This window comes from Garra rufa, chromosome 25 (genome assembly GCF_049309525.1).
Source record: "Garra rufa chromosome 25, GarRuf1.0, whole genome shotgun sequence".
Classification (NCBI taxonomy): Eukaryota; Metazoa; Chordata; class Actinopteri; order Cypriniformes; family Cyprinidae; genus Garra; species Garra rufa.
In genome coordinates this window covers 19125020-19145471 of record NC_133385.1, presented here as the reverse complement: position 1 = coordinate 19145471, position 20452 = coordinate 19125020, and the positions used below count along the sequence as shown (strand labels likewise).

At 35.6% G+C, this 20452-nt stretch overlaps 1 protein-coding gene across 1 annotated transcript in view; it reads right to left on the bottom strand.

Moving 5' to 3' along the window:
• The window catches only part of kdm7ab (lysine (K)-specific demethylase 7Ab), a 31525-nt gene extending 11439 nt beyond the window's left edge, over positions 1-20086 (bottom strand). Inside the window, exon 1 of the mRNA XM_073831621.1 lies at positions 19953-20086. Coding sequence (XP_073687722.1) covers positions 19953-20050 — 98 coding nt within the window. The 5' untranslated portion in view covers positions 20051-20086. The remainder of the gene's footprint in view (positions 1-19952) is intronic.
• Between the last annotated feature and the right edge of the window lie 366 nt (positions 20087-20452).

The window sequence follows — 20452 nt, the reverse complement described above, 5'->3', positions numbered from 1 at the left end:
TTCACAAACCTGCTCAGAAATCCCAATCTACGTCAAATGATTTGGGCTCTGTGCTCCGAAGTTCCAATCTAAAGCAAGATTCACAAAACCGCTCCAAAGTTCTGATCTAAATCAAATTACACGCAAACCCGCTCCGAAATCCCGATCTAATTCAAATAAGTTGCGATCCAAAGTTCCGTTCTGAAACAAAAGATTCACGAACTCGCTTCACGAAGTTCTGATCTAAATCAAATAACACGTGAACCCATTCCAAAATCCCGATCTAAATCAAATGATTTGCGATCAAGGTTTAGAAATTCCGATCTGAAAGACAAAATTCACGAACTCGCTCGCTCATGATCTGAAGTTCTGATCTGAAGCAAAAGATTCATGAACTCACTCCAAAGTTCCGATCCAAATCAAATGATTGCCACTTCACGCTCGGATTGGATCATTTTTAAAATCATTTTTCTTTACAAATCCTTGTTTTGTACTTCTAATTTGTGACCGTGTTTTGTTTGGGTTTTTACACTGTCTTGCCTTTATCCACTGGAACGCCATTCTCTCATGAACGCGTGTACGACAGTTAGCGGAAGCTACAGATTCTTTAAACTTTTAAATATGGATATTACACTTCAGAATGCCTTTATTAACCCCCCCTGGAGCTATAGAGCGCTTTTTATGATGGATGGATGCACTTTATTAAACTTTAAAATATCAACAGCCATTCACTGCCATTATAAAACTTGGAAGAGCCAGGATGTTTTTTTATATGACTCCAATTATATTTGTCTGAAAGAAGAAAGTTATATACACCTAGGATGGCTTGAGGGTGAGTAAATCATGGGGTAATTTTCATTTTTAACATCAGTGCTAAATATAAGTTGCTAAACGTTTAAACAATGCAACAGTGGCTCGCAACTTGCTGAAGGAGCTTATTAAAACATTCCCCCACAACTGAAGCTTTGCCAACAAGCATCTTATCGCTCAAGACCCGTTCGCCCCACTTCTTTATTTTCCCACTTCCAGGCACACCCTCCAATTAGCTTAAAGGCATGTTGTTTCACAGGAAGTCATATGACGAGCTAGCCCTTGGCATTGTGTGGAGATTCATTAGCCAGGCAGGTAATGAGGCCTTGCACACTTCCCTGGCTCAGGTTTTGCTCAGTGTTGCCAAAGAAAGCAATTTCACTAACTCCTTGGTTTTAAGTGTTACATTACCCTGAGTGAAGTGCTCCAAACAATGAGGGCTTCACATGGAGAACGCTTGAGTAGCTGAAGATAGTCTGAAGTAGTCAGACACTGCAATATAACAAACAATATGCAGGAGGTGCAACGTGGCTTCTCGAACAAACTTAGTAGCGCATATAGCACACATTAAACTGTAAAATGTTCCAAACATGCTTGAAATCTGATCCTGCCAAAGACTGAACAGATTCTGCAGTGACCGAGGAGTAACTCCAGACTGGGTCATCTACGGTCGATTATGTTTAACCCCAGACAGGCCCGGCTAAACCAGAACTCCAGATGTGAGGCTACATTTGGTTGGGCTCCAGGGCACGAGGCATGAGGTGAACGGGGGAAGGGAGTGTGTTTGTGTTGGAAACAAGTGTGGGAAACAGCAGCATGGAGTGGCAATGATGTGTCCACATAAAAGGATGTAAATTAGCCTTCCTACTGGGAAAATTTGGGGTTTTGTGTTTTTTATTCTCAATGCCACAAGAATAAGAGGTATTACATTTGCAGAGCTAGTGCAAGATGAGTATTTGTGGTTAAAAAGTATATGGGCCATTCTACAAAATTGGTTCAAATCCAAAGTTGGATACGTCTTGGAAAAAAAATGGTTTTCAACAAATTTTGTATGTATGCAAATTGTATAATATTCAAGGTATACATTTCTAGTAATTGCAAAGTTAATTCTCATATTCTATTTTCAGAAAGTTTTGGAATATTTGTCCTCTCCCCAAAATTGTCACAACCAAAACACAGTAATATATAATTTAGTAATAATGGTTACATTGACCTATTAAAGATTTTGCTTACATCTTTCTTGTAAATATATTTTTTGCTATTTTATTAAAAAAAGTTTCCAGAAGTAAATCAATAACAATTACAATTTTAACAACATTTTAAACTATATTTCAATATAAGGCAAAAAGTTGATCATACTAATTTCAAACTTAACGACTAGTCTGAATATACACTGAACAAAACACTATCAACATCTTAGTCGATAATTCAGTATACGTTATTTTTGACAAAACATTCCATGTTTCGGTAGTGACAATAATGTTTTGGTAGCAACCACATCACATTACAGAATTGCATCCCACATGCTAAAACACTACAAAAACACACTAAAATACTAAACATTTGCATAACTGTACTAAAATTTAGTTTATTTCGCCCAAATAAAGGATTATGTGTTCCCTTTTATCACTACCAAAACTTCACCAAATATTTCGGTAGTGACAATTTTAGGGAATAAGCATCCAAAAACAAGGAACTCACTACTGAAACGTCACCAAATGTTTTTTTTTTTTTTTAGTAGTGACTGTTTTGGTAGTGACAATTTTAGGAAATAACACCCAAAAAACAAGGAAGTCACTAGCAAAAATTCACCAAATGTTTTGGCAGTGAAATTTTTAGGGAATAACACCCCAAAAAACAAGGAAGTTACTACTGAAACTTCACCAAATTTTTTGGTAGTGATTGTTTCGGTAGTGACAATTTTAAGAAATAACACCCAAAAAACAAGTCACTAACAAAAATTCACCAAATGTTTCGGTAGGTACAATTTTAGGGAATACCAACCAAAAAAAAAAAAAAGACACTACCAAAACTTTACCAAATGTTTTTTTTAGTAGTGACTGTTTTGGTAGTGTCAATTTTAGGAAATAACACCCCAAAAACAAGGAAGTCAATAGCAAAAATTCACCAAATGTTTCGGTAGTGACTGTTTCGGTAGTGGCAATTTTACGGGAATAACACCCAAAAAACAAGGAAGTCACTACCGAAACTTCACCAAATGTTTTTTTGGTAGTGACTGTTTTGGTAGTGACAATTTTATGGAATAACACCCAAAAAACAAGGAAGTTACTACCGCAACTTCACCAAATGTTTCGGTAGTGAAAATTTTAGGGAATAACATAAAAAAAAAAACAAGGATGTCACTGCCGAAACTTCACCAAATGTTTTGGCAGTGAAATTTTTAGGGAATAACACCCCAAAAAACAAGGAAGTTACTACTGAAACTTCACCAAATTTTTTGGTAGTGATTGTTTCGGTAGTGACAATTTTAAGAAATAACACCCAAAAAACAAGTCACTAACAAAAATTCACCAAATGTTTCGGTAGGTACAATTTTAAGGAATACCAACCAAAAAAAACCCAATGAAGTCACTACCAAAACTTTACCAAATGTTTTTTATAGTGACTGTTTTGGTAGTGACAATTTTATGGGATAACAACCAAAAAACAAGGAAGTTACTACCGCAACCTCACCAAATGTTTCTGTAGTGAAAATTTTAGGGAATAACATCCAAAAAAACAAGGATGTCACTTCTGAAACTTCACCAAATGTTTGGTAGTGAAAATTTTAGGGAATAACACCCCAAAAAACAAGGAAGTTACTACTGAAACTTCATCAAATGTTTTGGTAGTGACCGTTTCAGTAGTGACAATTTTAAGAAATAACACCCCAAAAAACAAGGAAGTCACTAACAAAAATTCACCAAATGTTTCGGTAGGTACAATTTTAAGGAATACCAACCAAAAAAAACCCAATGAAGTCACTACCAAAACTTTACCAAATGTTTTTTATAGTGACTGTTTTGGTAGTGACAATTTTATGGGATAACAACCAAAAAACAAGGAAGTTACTACCGCAACCTCACCAAATGTTTCTGTAGTGAAAATTTTAGGGAATAACATCCAAAAAAACAAGGATGTCACTTCTGAAACTTCACCAAATGTTTGGTAGTGAAAATTTTAGGGAATAACACCCCAAAAAACAAGGAAGTTACTACTGAAACTTCATCAAATGTTTTGGTAGTGACCGTTTCAGTAGTGACAATTTTAAGAAATAACACCCCAAAAAACAAGGAAGTCACTAACAAAAATTCACCAAATGTTTCGGTAGGTACAATTTTAGGGAATACCAACCAAAAAAAAAAAACAATGAAGTCACTACCGAAACTTCACCAAATGTTTTTTTTTTTTAGTAGTGACTGTTTTGGTAGTGACTGTTTCGGTAGTGGCAATTTTACGGGAATAACACCCAAAAAACAAGGAAGTTACTACCGCAACTTCACCAAATATTTCTGTAGTGAAAATTTTAGGGAATAACATCCAAAAAAACAAGGATGTCACTTCTGAAACTTCACCAAATGTTTTTTTTGGTAGTGACAATTTTATGGGATAACACCCAAAAAACAAGGAAGTTACTACCGCAACTTCACCAAATGTTTCTGTAGTGAAAAATTTAGGGAATAACACCCCAAAAAACAAGGAAGTTACAGTACTACTGAAACTTCATCAAATGTTTTGGTAGTGACCGTTTCAGTAGTGACAATTTTAAGAAATAACACCCAAAAAACAAGTCACTAACAAAAATTTACCAAATGTTTCGGTAGGTACAATTTTAGGGAATACCAACCAAAAAATAAAAATAAAAAAAATAATGAAGTCACTACCGAAACTTCACCAAATGTTTTGGTAGTGACAATTTTAGGGAATAAGCCCCCAAAAACAAGGAACTCACTACTGAAACGTCACCAAATGTTTTGGTAGTGACCATTTCAGTAGTGACAATTTTAAGAAATAACACCCAAAAGACAAGTCACTAACAAAAATTCACCAAATGTTTCAGTAGGTACAATTTTAGGGAATACCAACCAAAAAAACAACAACAATGAGGTCACTACCAAAACTTCACCAAAAGTTTTGGTAGTGACTGTTTCGGTAGTGGCAATTTTACGGGAATAAAACCCAAAAAACAATGAAGTCACTACTGAAACTTCACAAAATGTTTTAGTAGTGACTGTTTCGGTAGTGACAATTTTAGGAAATAACACCCAAAAAACAAGGATGTCACTGCCGAAACTTCACCAAATGTTTCTGTAGTGAAAATTTTAGGGAATAACATCCAAAAAAAACAAGGATGTCACTTCTGAAACTTCACCAAATATTTTGGTAGTGACAATTTTAGGGAATAAGCCCCCAAAAACAAGGAACTCACTACTGAAACGTCACCAAATGTTTTGGTAGTGACCGTTTCAGTAGTGACAATTTTAAGAAATAACACCCAAAAAACAAGTCACTAACAAAAATTCACCAAATGTTTCGGTAGGTACAATTTTAGGGAATACCAACCAACCAAAAAAAAAACAAAAAAACAATGAAGTCACTACCGAAACTTCACCAAATGTTTTTTTTTTTAGTAGTGACTGTTTTGGTAGTGGCAATTTTACGGGAATGACACCCAAAAAACAAGGATGTCACTGCCGAAACTTCACCAAATGTTTTAGTAGTGACTGTTTCGGTAGTGACAATTTTAGGAAATAACACCCAAAAAACAAGGATGTCACTACCGAAACTTCACCAAATGTTTTGGTAGGGAAAATTTTAGGGAATAACAAAAAATGTCACTACCGAAACTTCACTAAATGTTTCAGTAGTGACAAATTTAGGGAATAACACCAAAAAACAAGGATGTCACTACCGAAACTTGACCAAATGCTTCGGTGACAATTTTAGATACTTTTAAACCTAGCTCAAAGATGCTAATCAGCACAGTTCTGAACAGTTGTACACATATTAAAAACTAAATGTTATAGAATAACTCCCAAAAAAGTGCTTAATTCTGTAGTGACATTCCTTAAAGTTACACACAGATTTTCAGACTTTTGAACACATTTACCTCAAAATGATGGGACCTATTTACTCACACCTTGTAGCTATGAAAGAGAGGAACACAGGAATATTTCCTGATCATAAATTTAGGGGTGCCATTAGCCAATAGACTAAAACATACACCATTTCGGTAGGGACATGAAAATGTGGGACACTTTTTTTTTTTTTTTTACAAAAAGTTTCATGATTTACAAAGAAAATATGAAATAAATATATTTTTGAATTTGAAGTTCAAAAAAATGTGTTTAAAAACAATGAAATGAAATACAAGTGTTTTCAATATTGTTTTCATAAATTGAAATTTAGGGGTTAGGGTTCGGGACAGCCACCTCCCAATTGAAAGTACCCAATAAATGATGATTTTATATTTATTAAGCTTATTGATATTATAAATCTGACTGTGGGTTTTAATAGATAATAGAATAATCCTAACAGAAGATTTTTTGGTTGTGGGACAGCAGTTTGCAACAATTATGTAGAATGGCCCATATTTATTTTATTTTTATTAGAAAATGACTGATCGTTTCGCTAGATAAGACCCTTACTCCTCGCCTAGGATTGCGTAGAGCCCTTTGAAGCTGCACTGAAACTGCAATTTGAACCCTTCAAATCTTTTATAAAATGGAAAGGTCTGATCAAAAAAAAAAAAAAAAAAAAAATCAAATCCCATTCACATTTTCACACAAGTACATGCAAGTACCAATGGTATTTGGTTTCCCTAAACTGGATTCATGCCAACCAGTTTGGTTTGGAGTGGCATAAGGTTGATAGTATCCAAAAATGATGCAGTCATTCATTTTATATAGTGGAAATGATGCACCATTCGGAAGCAAGTGCACATTTTTCCCCTCAAAGGAGCCAGAACAATCTGATCTAGCTGTCACTACAAACACTTGCCAAGAACTTTCCCTCCTTCAGCTTCCTTCAGACTTTCACTTGTTGTTGTGATGAGACAACTAAAAAGGAGATGTAGGAAGTGACTCATGAGATCATTACATCACAGCGCCTCAGTTTTTGACCTACTGTAGGACGAAACACCGGCTCTCTCCTTAAATCTGGGAGAAGGGTTTACTCCTACTCTGTCTGAGTAATCTGTGGTAAGGAACACTGTGTCACTAAAAACAGATGTGACTCAAGAGTTTTTGAGCCATGATAACAGATGCTGAAACATTCTGTTGCCAGGCAAGATGGGTGAAAAGAACAGCACTGGGTGGGAATGAAAAGACTGCTCGAGTTCTGAATCTGAATGAGTTCAGGCCTCAAGAGAGCTTACATCACAAGGGATCGGTGGGTTGCTAGCGTAACAAAAAGATTCAGGCAGAAAAAGAGAATGATGCAACAAGCAAAGAAAATATGAAGTGCAATATTATTGGCAAGTTACATTATAAAATAACAGTGATGAAATAATCACGTGCTGCAGTCAAGTACTCGCAGAATAACGAGTACTTGATTGCTTGTGTTTGGAAATAAGTTAAAAATGATCGTCATGTAACTCTCCTGAACGCGCATCCAAGACTGACATGGAATAGAAGAAATTGTTGAATAAAGTTATTTTTGTTTTGTTTTTTTGAGCACAAAAAAATATTAGTATAGCTTCATAACATGAACTATTTTAATAATGTCCTTACTACCTTTCTGGGCCTTGAACGTGTCACGGGGTTCGTACAGATACTGTAAAATGAAATTCCAGGACTTTTAAGGACTTTAAACACTAATCAGATTTTTAGGGAACTCAATCAGAGATCTCACTTATCGAACAATGTCTTCCATTTTAAATTCTAAAAAAAGAGAAATAGATAAATAAAAATACACTACCGGTCAAAAGTTTGGGGTCAGTAAGAGTTGTAATGTTTTTAAAAAAAAGTCTCTTATGCTCATCAGTGCTTCATTTATTTAATCAAAAATATAGAAAAAAAACCTGTAATATTGCGAAATTTATTACAATATAAAATAATGGTTTCTATTGTAATATACTTTAAAATTTATTTATTCCTGTGATGCAAAGCAGAATTTTCATCAGCCATTACTTCAGTCTTAAGTGTCACATGATCCTTCAGAAATCATTCTAATATACTGATTTATTATTAGAATGATCTATATTGGATCTATATTGGATTATATATTGCAACAGTTGCCCTGAAAAGTATTTCTTTAGAAATTGTGATATTTTTTCAGGATTCTTTGATGAATAAAAAGCTCAAAAGAACAGCATTTATTCAAAATATAAATATTTTCTAACAATGTAAGCATTTGCTATCACTTTTATCAATTTAACACACCCTTGGTGAATAAAAGTATTAATTTCTTTCAAAAAAAATAAAATAAATAAATAAAAATAAAAGAAGAAAAATTTACTGACCCTAAACTTTTGACCGGTAGTGTATAGTAATTTTAAAAAATGGCAAAAATAAAGAGAAGCACATGCAAAGTATTATTACTAAAGTATTACAAAGTATACTACACGTTTACTATAGTAAAACCATGGTTAATTTTCTTAAGGGATTTGTATTTGTGTATACTTTATTTATTCTTATTTTTGTGTTTGTAACTGTATTAATAGTTTGATATTTTCTACTGTTTAAGAAAAAAAATTCACAAAATCACTCCAAAATCCTGATCAGAAACAAATGATTTGCAAACCGGCACCGAAGTCCCAATCAGAATCAAACTGTTTGCGCTCAACATTCTCAAATTCCCGATCTGAATTGATTCAGACTGGGACTTCAAATAGTGTATCGTGAATCATTTGATCTGAATCACTCAATTCGCTAAATGATTCACAAACCCATTCCAATCTGAAACAAATGATTTGCAATATGCGATCCAATTGAGGCGCTTTGAAATAGTGAATCATTTTGCGTTGCAACAGTTTAACTGATTCATAGTTTCAAAAAGTTTCCAAAAAATCATTACAAGCAATGTCGAAACTTGAAAATTAATGGCTCGAAAATGAATTGCTTTTAATTTGATCTGGTTTTTGCAAGTGAACCACTTGAAATGAATGATCGAAGTCACAATTTTGAATCAATCGGAGCGGCTCCAGTATAAATTACTCAACTGATTTGGTTCATCTGTTTTTCCTTTGGCATCTTCAGCCATGTTTACACGACACTGTCAGTACTACAACTTGCTTAGCTCTATTGTTTTCTGGCATTAACTGAAATAAGCGAAAATGGTTTGTTTTTTAGCATTAATTGCGTATAAGGATATGTGCTTATTGACAAAAGTAAACACTTATTTCATAGATACATTGTATTTCAATAATGCAAGAATTGATCAAGTACCTCTTCAGGAATATTGGCCTTTGAAAGGTTTTCCCAGCTCTTAAATCTCAAAAAGTTGAATTCAAGTACTTCAAGCGCTTTAAGCATCTTGTATGAACCCTGGTGTCAGTTGCATTGCTGTCTATGCAGGGTCAGAAAGCTCTTGGACTTCATTAAAAACATCTTTATTTGTTTGAAACGACAGGAGGGTGAGTAATCAATGACAGAATTAGCATTTTTGGGTGAACTCTCTCTTTAATGTTAGTTTTAAATTTTTAAAATGTATTTAGTAACAAAAGCATTAAAAATGACTACCCTATATTTGTTTAAATTTTGCACTATTTACATGCTAGGAGGTTCCATCTCTGTTAGGATCCTGTCTTTGAAGTCTTTTGAGTGTTTTTTTCATTTAACTCTGGTTTGGAAATATCAGAGAATAAATCTATCATTGAGCTTTGTGTTCCACTATTAGAGTTTCCCTGTTAAAGCAGATGAGCAAGCCAACAACCATAACATTGTCACAAACAAATTCCACAAAACCTCATGAGACTTGCTAAACCGTGCACTTTTTGTCCTCAAGAGGGTGGTTCAGCGTGAAATAGGATAATAGCATTAAAGTATGAGAGGCGCAGTAACAGACTTGTTTGTTTCGGTGTTATTTTATTAATTCAAATCTTACCAAGCTATTGCATTTGCTCATTGCCAAGGCTTACGCTGTTGCACTGGTATTGCATGTTGTTTTGTCAGAAGTGGAGGAGGGGGGTCCTGACGGGAAACAGAATGTCATTGCATCTGTCCAAATCCTTTGTCTAAATAGGACGCACATCACAACAAAACAACATTAACACTGAGATAATGTACTAGATGATCATACTTTGACTAAATGCCGATTGACTTGAGAACACAAAGAAGACTCTAGGCGCCGTTCCATCAATATCATAAATCTGGGTTGTCCATGTCTGGAGCCTTTAAGCCTTAAAAAGATGTTGGGATTTGTCCTGAAAAGATATGAGAGCACACGGAGCGACTGAAGGGCGAGATGCTCTTCCACGGTTGAAGAACACTCTGACAACAGGCGTTCCTCACAAAACTCTTATGACCTGCCATTTAGCCTGAATGGAGATAGTCATTACTCAGCGGAAATGTAGGCTTGATCAGGAGATGGAACAAGTCCAGGCAAACAATAAGAGGATGTGGCCATTTCTCTCAACGGCACGTTTTTGGAGAAGTGCCCATGGGCCCCCAATGAGAGTGCAATGTAGTTCTGATGGTTCCTGAGATAATGGCTGAAGGCTGGTTTTGTGCAGCTTGTAAGGTCAAATGCAGAACCTAGCATGTGATTTAATTCCAGAAGGTTGGAAGATACTTGAAGGCTTCTTTGAAGGAGCCATCGCGAGTACATAAACCCAACACAACCAATGAGATCTCCTGAAGGCTTAACCAATCGTTCAACTAGGCTGCGAGCAGATGAAAAGAGTCTCCATGGTGATGGCAAGTTCACAGGCAGAACTCACAGTATGTAAGCCATAGATCCCATTACGCTTTCAGAATCACACTTTGTACTATGGTTTGAGCCTGAGGCCTCCTTGCCAACTAAAGCGTGCGTGAAAATGTGGAGAATTTGAAGTCAGATGTGTATTATTCCGTCACAATCGCTCTTGATTTGTGCTGCTAAAGAATTAGGAATGGGAAGTGAAAGGAATTTAATGATTCAGAAATGCTTCAAGGGATAGTCCGCTCAAACATTAATATTCTGTCATCATAATCATCATCATCTACTCACCCTCATGTTATTCCAAACCTGTATGACTTACTTTCATCTGCTGAACAAAGTAAGATATTTTGAAGAATGTTTGAAAAAATTAATGAACGAAAAAAAAAAGAGCAATGTAAAATGTTAATTATTTTACCAAAATAAAAGGGATCATACACAGAAGACGTTTACATATAGCCTACAAGAGAACATAATAGCTGAATTTATAAAAATGATACTGTTCAAAAGTTTACATACTCTTGATTCTTAATACTTAGGATCAGTCAGATAACAACAGTGTTTTTCTTTTTTTTGTTTAGTGATAGTTGTTCATGGGTCCCTTGTTTGTCCTGAACAGGACAAACTGCCTGCTGTTCTTCAGAAAAATCCTTCAGGTCCCACAAATTCTTTGGTTTTTCAGTATTTTTGTGTATTTGGACCCTTTCCAACAATGACTGTATGAGTTTGAGATCCATAATTTCACTCTGAGGACAACCGAGCGACTCATATGCCAACTATTACAGAAGGTTCAAATGCTCACTGATGCTTCAGAAGGAAAAACAATGCATTAGGAGCCGATCAGAATGAAGGCACTTTTTTTATTTTGCCTAAATAGCTTTTTCTTTTTTTAAATTTAGTACTGCCCTTCAGAAGCTACAGAAGATACTTACATGTTTCATAGAAGACCAAATAAGTTCAATTTACCCTGATCAACAGATTCAAAATGTTTTACACCCCTGACTCTTAATGCATTGCGTTTCCTTCTGGAGCATCAGTGAGCGTCAGTTGTCCTCAGTGTGAGAGAAGATAGATCTCAAGGACATACAGTCAATGTTGAAAAGGGTTCAAATACACAAAAATGCTGAAAAACCAAAGAATTTGTGGGACCTGAAGGATTTTTCTGAAGAACAGTGGGCAGGACAAACAAGGGACTCATGAATAACTATCACTAAACAAAAAAAAAAAAAAAAAAAACACAGCTGTGGATCATTCAGGTAATAACATAGTATCAAGAATCAAGTATATGTAAACTTTTGAACAGGGACATTTTTATTAATAAATTTATGTCTTTTATGTGAAATATCTTATTCAGGTCAGTACTAAATAAAAAATAACATGCATTTTGTATGCTCCCTGTTATTTCGGTAAAATTACTAACATTTTGCAGATTCTGCAAGGTGTATGTAAACTTTTGATGTCAACTGTACCCTCATGTCTTTTAAAAGCTGAGTTCCTTGTCTGTAGATCCCAAAATCTGAGCTTTTTTCCATATAATGAAACTCAATAACACTCCATACAGTAATGAAGTCAACCTAAATTTAGGTTGTTCAGTAACAAAAGCGATCACAAAGGGCTAAGCAGCTTTTTATTGGTAAACCTCGTGAATTTGCATACTCAAAGTTTAACAAACTTGAATCCAATGCAAAATGTGTCAGCATATGTTTTGCCTTTTAACGTTCCTCACACGAAATTGCAGACTGCATGGATTCCTATTAAGATGACTGCACCTTGAAGGTATAGTTCACCCAAAAATGAAAATTACCCTATGATTTACTCACCCTCAAGCCATCCTAGGTGTATATGACAAATACAATCAATTTCAATATAAGCCAAGAGGTTTTCCTTTGCAGTCAACAAAATGTGGTTCTCGAGAAACTGGCATATTTATAACGTTTTAAATATGGGTATTTTCCCTACACAAATGCATCGTTTCACTTCAGAAGGCCTATATTAACCCCACGGAGCTGTGTGGAGCACTTTTTAAGACGGAAGCACTTTATTAGACTTTAAAATCTCAACACCCATTCACTGCCTTTATAAAGTTTGGAAGCGCCAGGACATTTTTTAAATATAACTTTAATTATATTTGTCTGAAAGAAGAAAGTCATATACGCCTAGGATGGCTTGAGGGTGAATAATTCATGGGATAATTTTCATTTTTGTATAGAAAAGAACAGCGTGAGCACTCTGCTAAACATCTCCTTTTGTGTTCTACAGCAGAAAGCAAGTTCATACAGGTTTCAAAATGACATGAGGGTGAGTAAATGATGGCAAATTAATACTCATTTGTTTAACCTGCTGAAAGTGTAGTTCTAGAACATCAGGCCTGGGTAAACAAGTCCAAATGAGCTCATTTACTTGACTTTAATTTATAGGGTCTCTAATTGTGAGGTGGAAGTGTAGGGTTTCCGACTTGGAGGGCAAAGCAGAACCTGACAATGACCTCTCGTATCCATCAGTCTCAAGCTAGAGTTACTCTTCATTTAGTGGACGCTTTTCATCCTGTGCGACCTACAACAGTCTAATTGCAAAGACAGTCCTCCTGGAATAAACTAAGGTTAAGTGCTTTGCTTGAGGGCATAATGATAGAACAGCAAGATAAAGTGGCTGAGCAGGACTTCGAGGTGAACCCACACCCTTTGTGTTAGTAAAGATCTTCACTGCAGAGAACACAGAGGACACTGTCCGTTTTGATGTGTGGCTGCACTTATTCGCTAAATTAAGCCTGGCTGAGGGAAGTCAGGGAGGAAACTGTGGGCAAAAAAAAGCTCAGCCAACAGACAGTGAAGCAGCAGGAAGCATAACATAAAATGAGGGTAACGAAAGATAAACTAAGCCTTCCCCTCTCCTACTTTATGTCTCTTTGTGAACCCCGACCGTCTGTCTTGAACGCAGACGAGCCCCTGAGAGTAATGAGCACAGGAAGCTGCATTCAGCATAGGAAACTAGGCTTTACTGCTTCAAACCCACAAGCTTGGCCAAGACCATCACCCCAACAAGAGCAGAGGACTTCCTCCAGACGCAACTGTGCTGCAAACTCTCACCTTTGTTTAGAGATCAAAACACAAACAAGACTGTAACTGCCACTGAAAACAGCATAGACCCTTACAGTTTCAACTAGAGATACACTACTGTTTAAAAGCTTGGGGTCATTTTTTAAATTAACTACTTTTATTCAGCAAGGATTCATTCAACTGATCAAAAAGTAAAGTTAAAGTCATTTTAATTTCAAACAAATATTGTTCTTTTGAACTTCTGAAGGATCATGTGACCCTGAAGACTGGAGTAATGATCCAGAAAATTCAGCTTTGCATCACTAAAATTGCATTTTAAAAGATATAAAAATAGAAAGCAGTTACTTTAAATTTTTATTAATATATTGTTTTTACTGTAGTTTACCTTGACGAGCATATTGGACTTCTTTCAACCTTGGTTTGAGGCGACATTCCCACAGCTCTGACTACTTTCTCTTGTTAGTGCATTAAAATACTATAACAGCCCTTATTAGATATGACAAATGTGACAGATGACCAGTGAGATCATCCGGTCTATTCATAAAGTGGATAATGGTCTTAAAATCAATAGGTTGGAAACCTAAGGTCGTTAATCATAAGCAGTCTGTGAAAAATCCATCTGACAAACAGCTGAAATAATGTTGTTACTAAAGACTATGGAAAACCGATATCCACAGAGAGCTACTCTACTTCTGTTTAGAATCATGCAATCATATTTATGCAAGAGATTTTAAGGGTTCGCACAGATACTGTAAAATGAAATTCCAAGACTTTTAAAGGAGTAGTTCACTTTCAGAACTAAAATTTCCAGATAATGTTCTCACCCCCTTGTCATCCAAGATGTTCATGTCTTTCTTTCTCCAGTCGTAAGGGAATTCTGTTTTTTGAGGAAAACATTTCAGGATTTCTCTCCATATAATGGACTTCTATGGTGCCCCCGGGTTTGAACTTCCAAAACGCAGTTTAAATGCAGCTTCAAAGGGCTCTAAATGATCCCAGCCGAGGAAGAAGGGTCTTATCTAGCGAAACAATAGATTATTTTCTAAAATATTTGCAATTTATATACTTTTTAATCTCTACAAAGAGCACACGCAGAGCTAGATAAGACGAGCATTTGAGGTTAAAAAGTATATAAATTGTAATTTCTTTTTCAGAAAATAACCAATCGTTTTGCTAGATAAGACCCTTCTTTCCTCAGGTGTGATCGCTTAGAGCCATTTGAAGCTGCATTTTAAAAGTTCAAACTCGGGGGCACCACAGAAGTCCATTATATGGAGAGAAATCCTGAAATGTTTTCCTCAAAAAACAGAATTTCCTTACGACTGAAGAAAGAAAGACATGAACATCTTGGATGACAAGGGGGTAAGTACATTGTCTGTAAATTTTTGTTCTAAAAAGTGAACTACTCCTTTAAGAACTTTTCAAGCACTACTTACTGTGATTTCTCAAGGACCCAATTTTCAAATCCCAATCTGAAACAAATGATTGGCAATCTGAAGTTCTGATCTAAAGAATAAGATTCGTGAACCCACTCTGAAGTGCTGATCTAAATCAAATGTTTTGCTATCCACGCTCTAAAGTTCCAATCTAAAACAAAAGATTCGCGAACCCGCTCCGAAGTGCTGATCTAAATCAAATGATTCGGAATACACGCTCTGAAGTTCCGATCTAAAGCAAAAGATTTACAATCCACGCTCCGATCTGAAGCAAAAGATTTGCAAACCTGCTCAGAAGTTCTGATCTAAATCAAATGATTTGCGAACCCGCTTCAAAGTTCCAAACTAAAGCAAATGATTCGCAAACCCGCTCCAAAAGTTCCAGTCTAAAACAAATGATTCACAATCCACAATCTGAAGTCCCGATCTGAATAATGATTCGCAAACCAACATTTCAGATCAGGACTCGGAGCGCGGAGCACAAATCATTTCACTTAGCTCAGAACTTTGAGTGTCGCAAAACCTTTCGATTAGATTGGGACTTTAAATCGTGAATCATTTGATTTGAATAATTGAATTCTTGAAATGATTCACCAACCCATTCCAATCTAAATCAAATGATTTGCGATCTGAAGTTCCGATCTGAAACAAAAGATTCGCGAACCCACTCTAAAGTGCCAATCTAAATCAAAATTATTTGCGAACCTACTCTGAAGTTCCGATTTAAATCAGATGATTTGCGAACCAAAAATTAATTTACAAATTCACAAACCTGTTCCAATCTGAATCAAATTATCTGAATTTGTGATACGCGCTCAGAAGTCCCAACCTAAATCAATTGATCTGGGATACGCAAAGTTCCAATTTAAATCAAATTTGTTTTTTGCTAGTGAATCGCTTGAAAAGAATGATCGAAGTAATGAGTTTGAATCAATCAGAGCGGTTCCAGCATATATTACTCAATTGATTTGGTTTCTCTTTTCGCATCTTCAGCCATGTTTACATAACACTGTCAGTACTACTACTTGCTTAGCTCGATTTTTTTCTGACATTAAGTGAAATAAGCAAAAAAGGTATGATGCTTTTTTGAATTGTGTGAATGTTGCGTGAAAAGGTAGGTGATTTTTGACAAAATTAAACACTGAGATACATTGTCTTTTAATAATTCAAGCACTTTTCAAGCACCTCTTCAGGAATATTACTATTTTCAAGGGTTTTCTAGGCCTTACAATTTTAAAAAGTCAAATTCAAGTACTTTAAGCACCTTGTACAAACCCTGCATTTGGCAAATGTAACTATACATAAGATTCCATCAAATTATCATCAGCATATTAATTAATCCTAATTGATATTCTAGTAGCAGTAGCACATGATCCTCTCGTCATTAAAAACCCCTAACGTCCCATACAAACACGGGGTGACTTTTCGACCGGACCAATCCAAGTAAAAACCAGGGCTGACAAGACAGAAGTCATCCATCTCTCCTCAGTGTTTTCAGCCTCAGAGGGACGTTGATGAATGGGGCTTTGAACTTGCCTCTGGGCAGCTAGGCCTCCATCAATCTTTCCCCTCCAACAAACACACAAGCGCACCCACGCACGTGCATCATGCATGCAAATACACGCATTATTCAAAAGACAGAGACGCATGCAGAATCACAGACCTCAGAACGGATTTGCTGCGGATAAACTAAACATTTAAACGAGTCATTAGGTAACATTCCATTTCCAAAGTCACTGTAAATCCTGCAAAACTGGCCTGCACCTGGCAGGTAAGGCATGTATGGGCAGTTTTTCCAAAGGGTTGAAACTGTACATCAGGGCCTCTTGTCACTATCATGCATGAATATCAGGAGTTTCGTAATCCTCTGAGGCCTTCACTCCCAGCGGCTCCTGCCTCCCAACCAGACTGTGCATGGAGCCAGATAACAGCCAGGCCCTGGCGACCGGCTAGACAGCGTAATCCCATTGGTGGCAGGCAGCAGTGCCACATTGAAACCTTTGAGTAATAGAACAAAACACATCAACCACGGATCCCGAAAATATGATTAACCCGCGTTATCAACACACCACAATGTTGTAACGCAGAGATATAAATCCCCCCTTTGGCAAAATTTAACACCACTTGAAATTCAAACACACAGGCCTACTGCAAGAATGCTTGAAAACCATTGCAAATATTTATATTCTATAATAGGGTGGGAAATTTGGGATGATTTTGACTGACCTTTGAAATACTGTTATTTAGAAATGTGGTTTGTATGCAGAAAAAGAACAGAAAGTGGCCCAATTATATATTAAAAAACAGTAATGATGATAATATTATTACTTTTAATCATTCCTTTTTCATACAATTAAAACTGTATACATAAAATATTTAAATAATAATAGTAATTGATAATAATTTTAGTAGCAATAGTAGTAATAATAGCAATAACTATTTCACATTTCTATAAAATTATTTATCTAATAATAAAAATATTATAATTTAATATAAATATCAAATGGCAGGTCTTGTGAAATTGTTTTTTTTAATAACATAATTTCCCAATATATATATTTAAATAATTTACATAAAATATTTTCATATTTATAAAAAAAGTTATTAAAAATAATTTATATGAAATATTTTCTCTCACACACAAATATAATTTTATAAATTATTATTTTATTCATTATTATATGTAATATATAGACAAACACACGTGTGTGTATGTATACATGTATAATTGTATAAATAATTTTAAAATAGTTATTTAAAATGTTATTATTAATTTCATTTTAAAGACCTCCAGTTTGTTTTTTAATAATATTAATAATATTTTTTATTATTAAATTCATTTTATATTTAATAAATACATTTTGTATATAAAATAAATAATTTTCTATAAATGTGAAGTTAATACTAACAACTTTCATTATTATTATTACTACAATTACTACTAAAATTATTATTACTACTATTATTAATTAAATATTTGATGTATATAACTTCATAACAAAATTTTATAAATAAAGATTTAAATTATTAAAAGGAATATTCTTATAATTACTGATACTTTAAAAAATATATAATACAGTTATAACATTCAAATATTAATATATAAATTGCATTTGTTTAAATAAACATTTATGCTGTTTTATGAAGATATTTCATATTTTTAACTGATAATAAACTACATGGTCTAATACTTATTGAATATATACATCTATCTCTTAAAGCTCTTGTACTGTAACATTTGTAGTAGCCAACATACTAGTCAAAGTCAACTCAAAGTCAAAGTTGACTACACATTAATTCACTACATTACTGTGCAAAGAGTTACAAGCAAACTAAAAACAACCGTGCCACCCAGCTATTTCACACTTATAAACAAGCAACACGATGTTCTTGAACTATAAATATTGCCGGAAAGCGTGCAAGCTAACTTCATCCTGAGCATTTCACACGTCTCGGGCTCCACGCTGCACACGTCAAGCGGTACCTGTCCCTTTAAGAGGCGGAACCACATGCCCATATATGTAAAACTGGGGGATTTAAATGCCCGACCCCTGCTGTCAATCAAAAAGACCAAACAATCACAGAAACCTAAGGCGCTGAGCTCCATTACAAACGTGACTTTCCTTTATATATTTAGCACTCCCATAAAACCGAGCAAACCCCAAAATCAAACGCTACTTTCCCAGCAATCTGTAATGCACATTTAAAGCATTTAACGAGAGAAACAGGGAATAATCTGATCTAGTAAACTCAACCACACGTCTTTGTTTAGTAACCCCCCCAAGTCCCCGTGTAACTTTTCATCAAAACCCCCCACGTTTCCTCACGCTTCACAGAGTGACTGCTGCAGAACAACCAACAAAGAAATAACGCGCATGACATATACATTTAATTCACGAGCTCAGAGCAATAAAACTCGGGTGCATAAAATAAAGCAAACGATGAAAAATAAAAACAAAGCCAGCAAAATATCTATCCAGATGTTGTTTGTCCAGTTGAAAGTGGATTTCAAACAGTCTAAAACTCTTAAAACTAGTTTTATTTTCTATTAACGCCTCCACAGCAACTATTACCATTTACAATATTTTCTAACCATAAGAAACAAGACACGTACTACTAAGAAAAAAACATCACGCACGAGTTCACTGGAAAGCGTGCAAGTTTCAGCACCACGTCGATCATGATGACTAAGTTAAAAATCATAGCTATTTCTTTTTAAACAGTGTTGTTTTTCTTCGTCGTTATTATTAGTGGTAGTATACTGTTTTATTTGTTTATCTCTCATCTTATATTACCATTTTAATGCTATTTGACATGTAACACGTTGACCCAACTGATGTTAAATGTGCAATATAAATAAACCTTTACTCGACTTCTGACCACAATCTCATGTGCACTTCAACAGCCGATGTTGACATTTATTTACTTTTATGTGACACAAAACTACACAAGGGGTTAATGTCAGCTGATGCTCTGCAACCCCTAGCCACAAAGCTTCTGAGAAAAACCCTACGTGAACCCATTTTTGCTGCTCGGATTTTTGAGAAGCAGTGGAAAAACAGTTATTTGTTACTGCAAAACAACAACGACGCTATAACAAACGGGTAACACGACCGTGTATATCCTGAAACTGCAAAGGAGGCGATTAACGCCTGGAAATATTGACAAAGCAGTGCGTGAAATCGTCTCAGTGCGAGCGAGCGAGCTGAACGCACGGCTTACTGACACCCGAAGTGCCATAGGATTTCACAGGCTGGTATTTTTGTTCCCTTTCCAACACCACGTATGACTAAGAAACGGTTGAATTCCTTACCTGCCGTGAAACCAGTCCTTACAAATATCGCATTCTATCATAAACCGGCTCACATCGTACGGCTGCCGGCAGACGCAGTACAGCTGGGCCGTCGCCATCTTCGGACTGTCCCCAAACAACGCAGCCAAGCTGGAATCGGGTTGGGCGGGGATTCCTTCTAATTATGCGGAAACAACACAGAGAGGAACGCGAAGGAGGGGCGCTGAGAGCATGCCGTGACGTCATGTATCAACACTGAGCACAAGGCACGCCAAGTCACTTCATCATTACGTAATACGATAATGGACTGATAATAAAAAAAAAAAAATACTGAATGAGAGAAAGGAGGTATGGATACGTAAGGGTGTTTAAGTCTGCTTAGTCAAGACCAATAGTTGTTATTTTTGGTAATATACACTACCAGTCCAACGTTTTTGAACAGTAAGATTTCTGTTTTTAAAGAAGTCTCTTCTGCTCACCAAGCCTGCATTTGTGTGATCCAAAGTACAGCAAAAACAGTC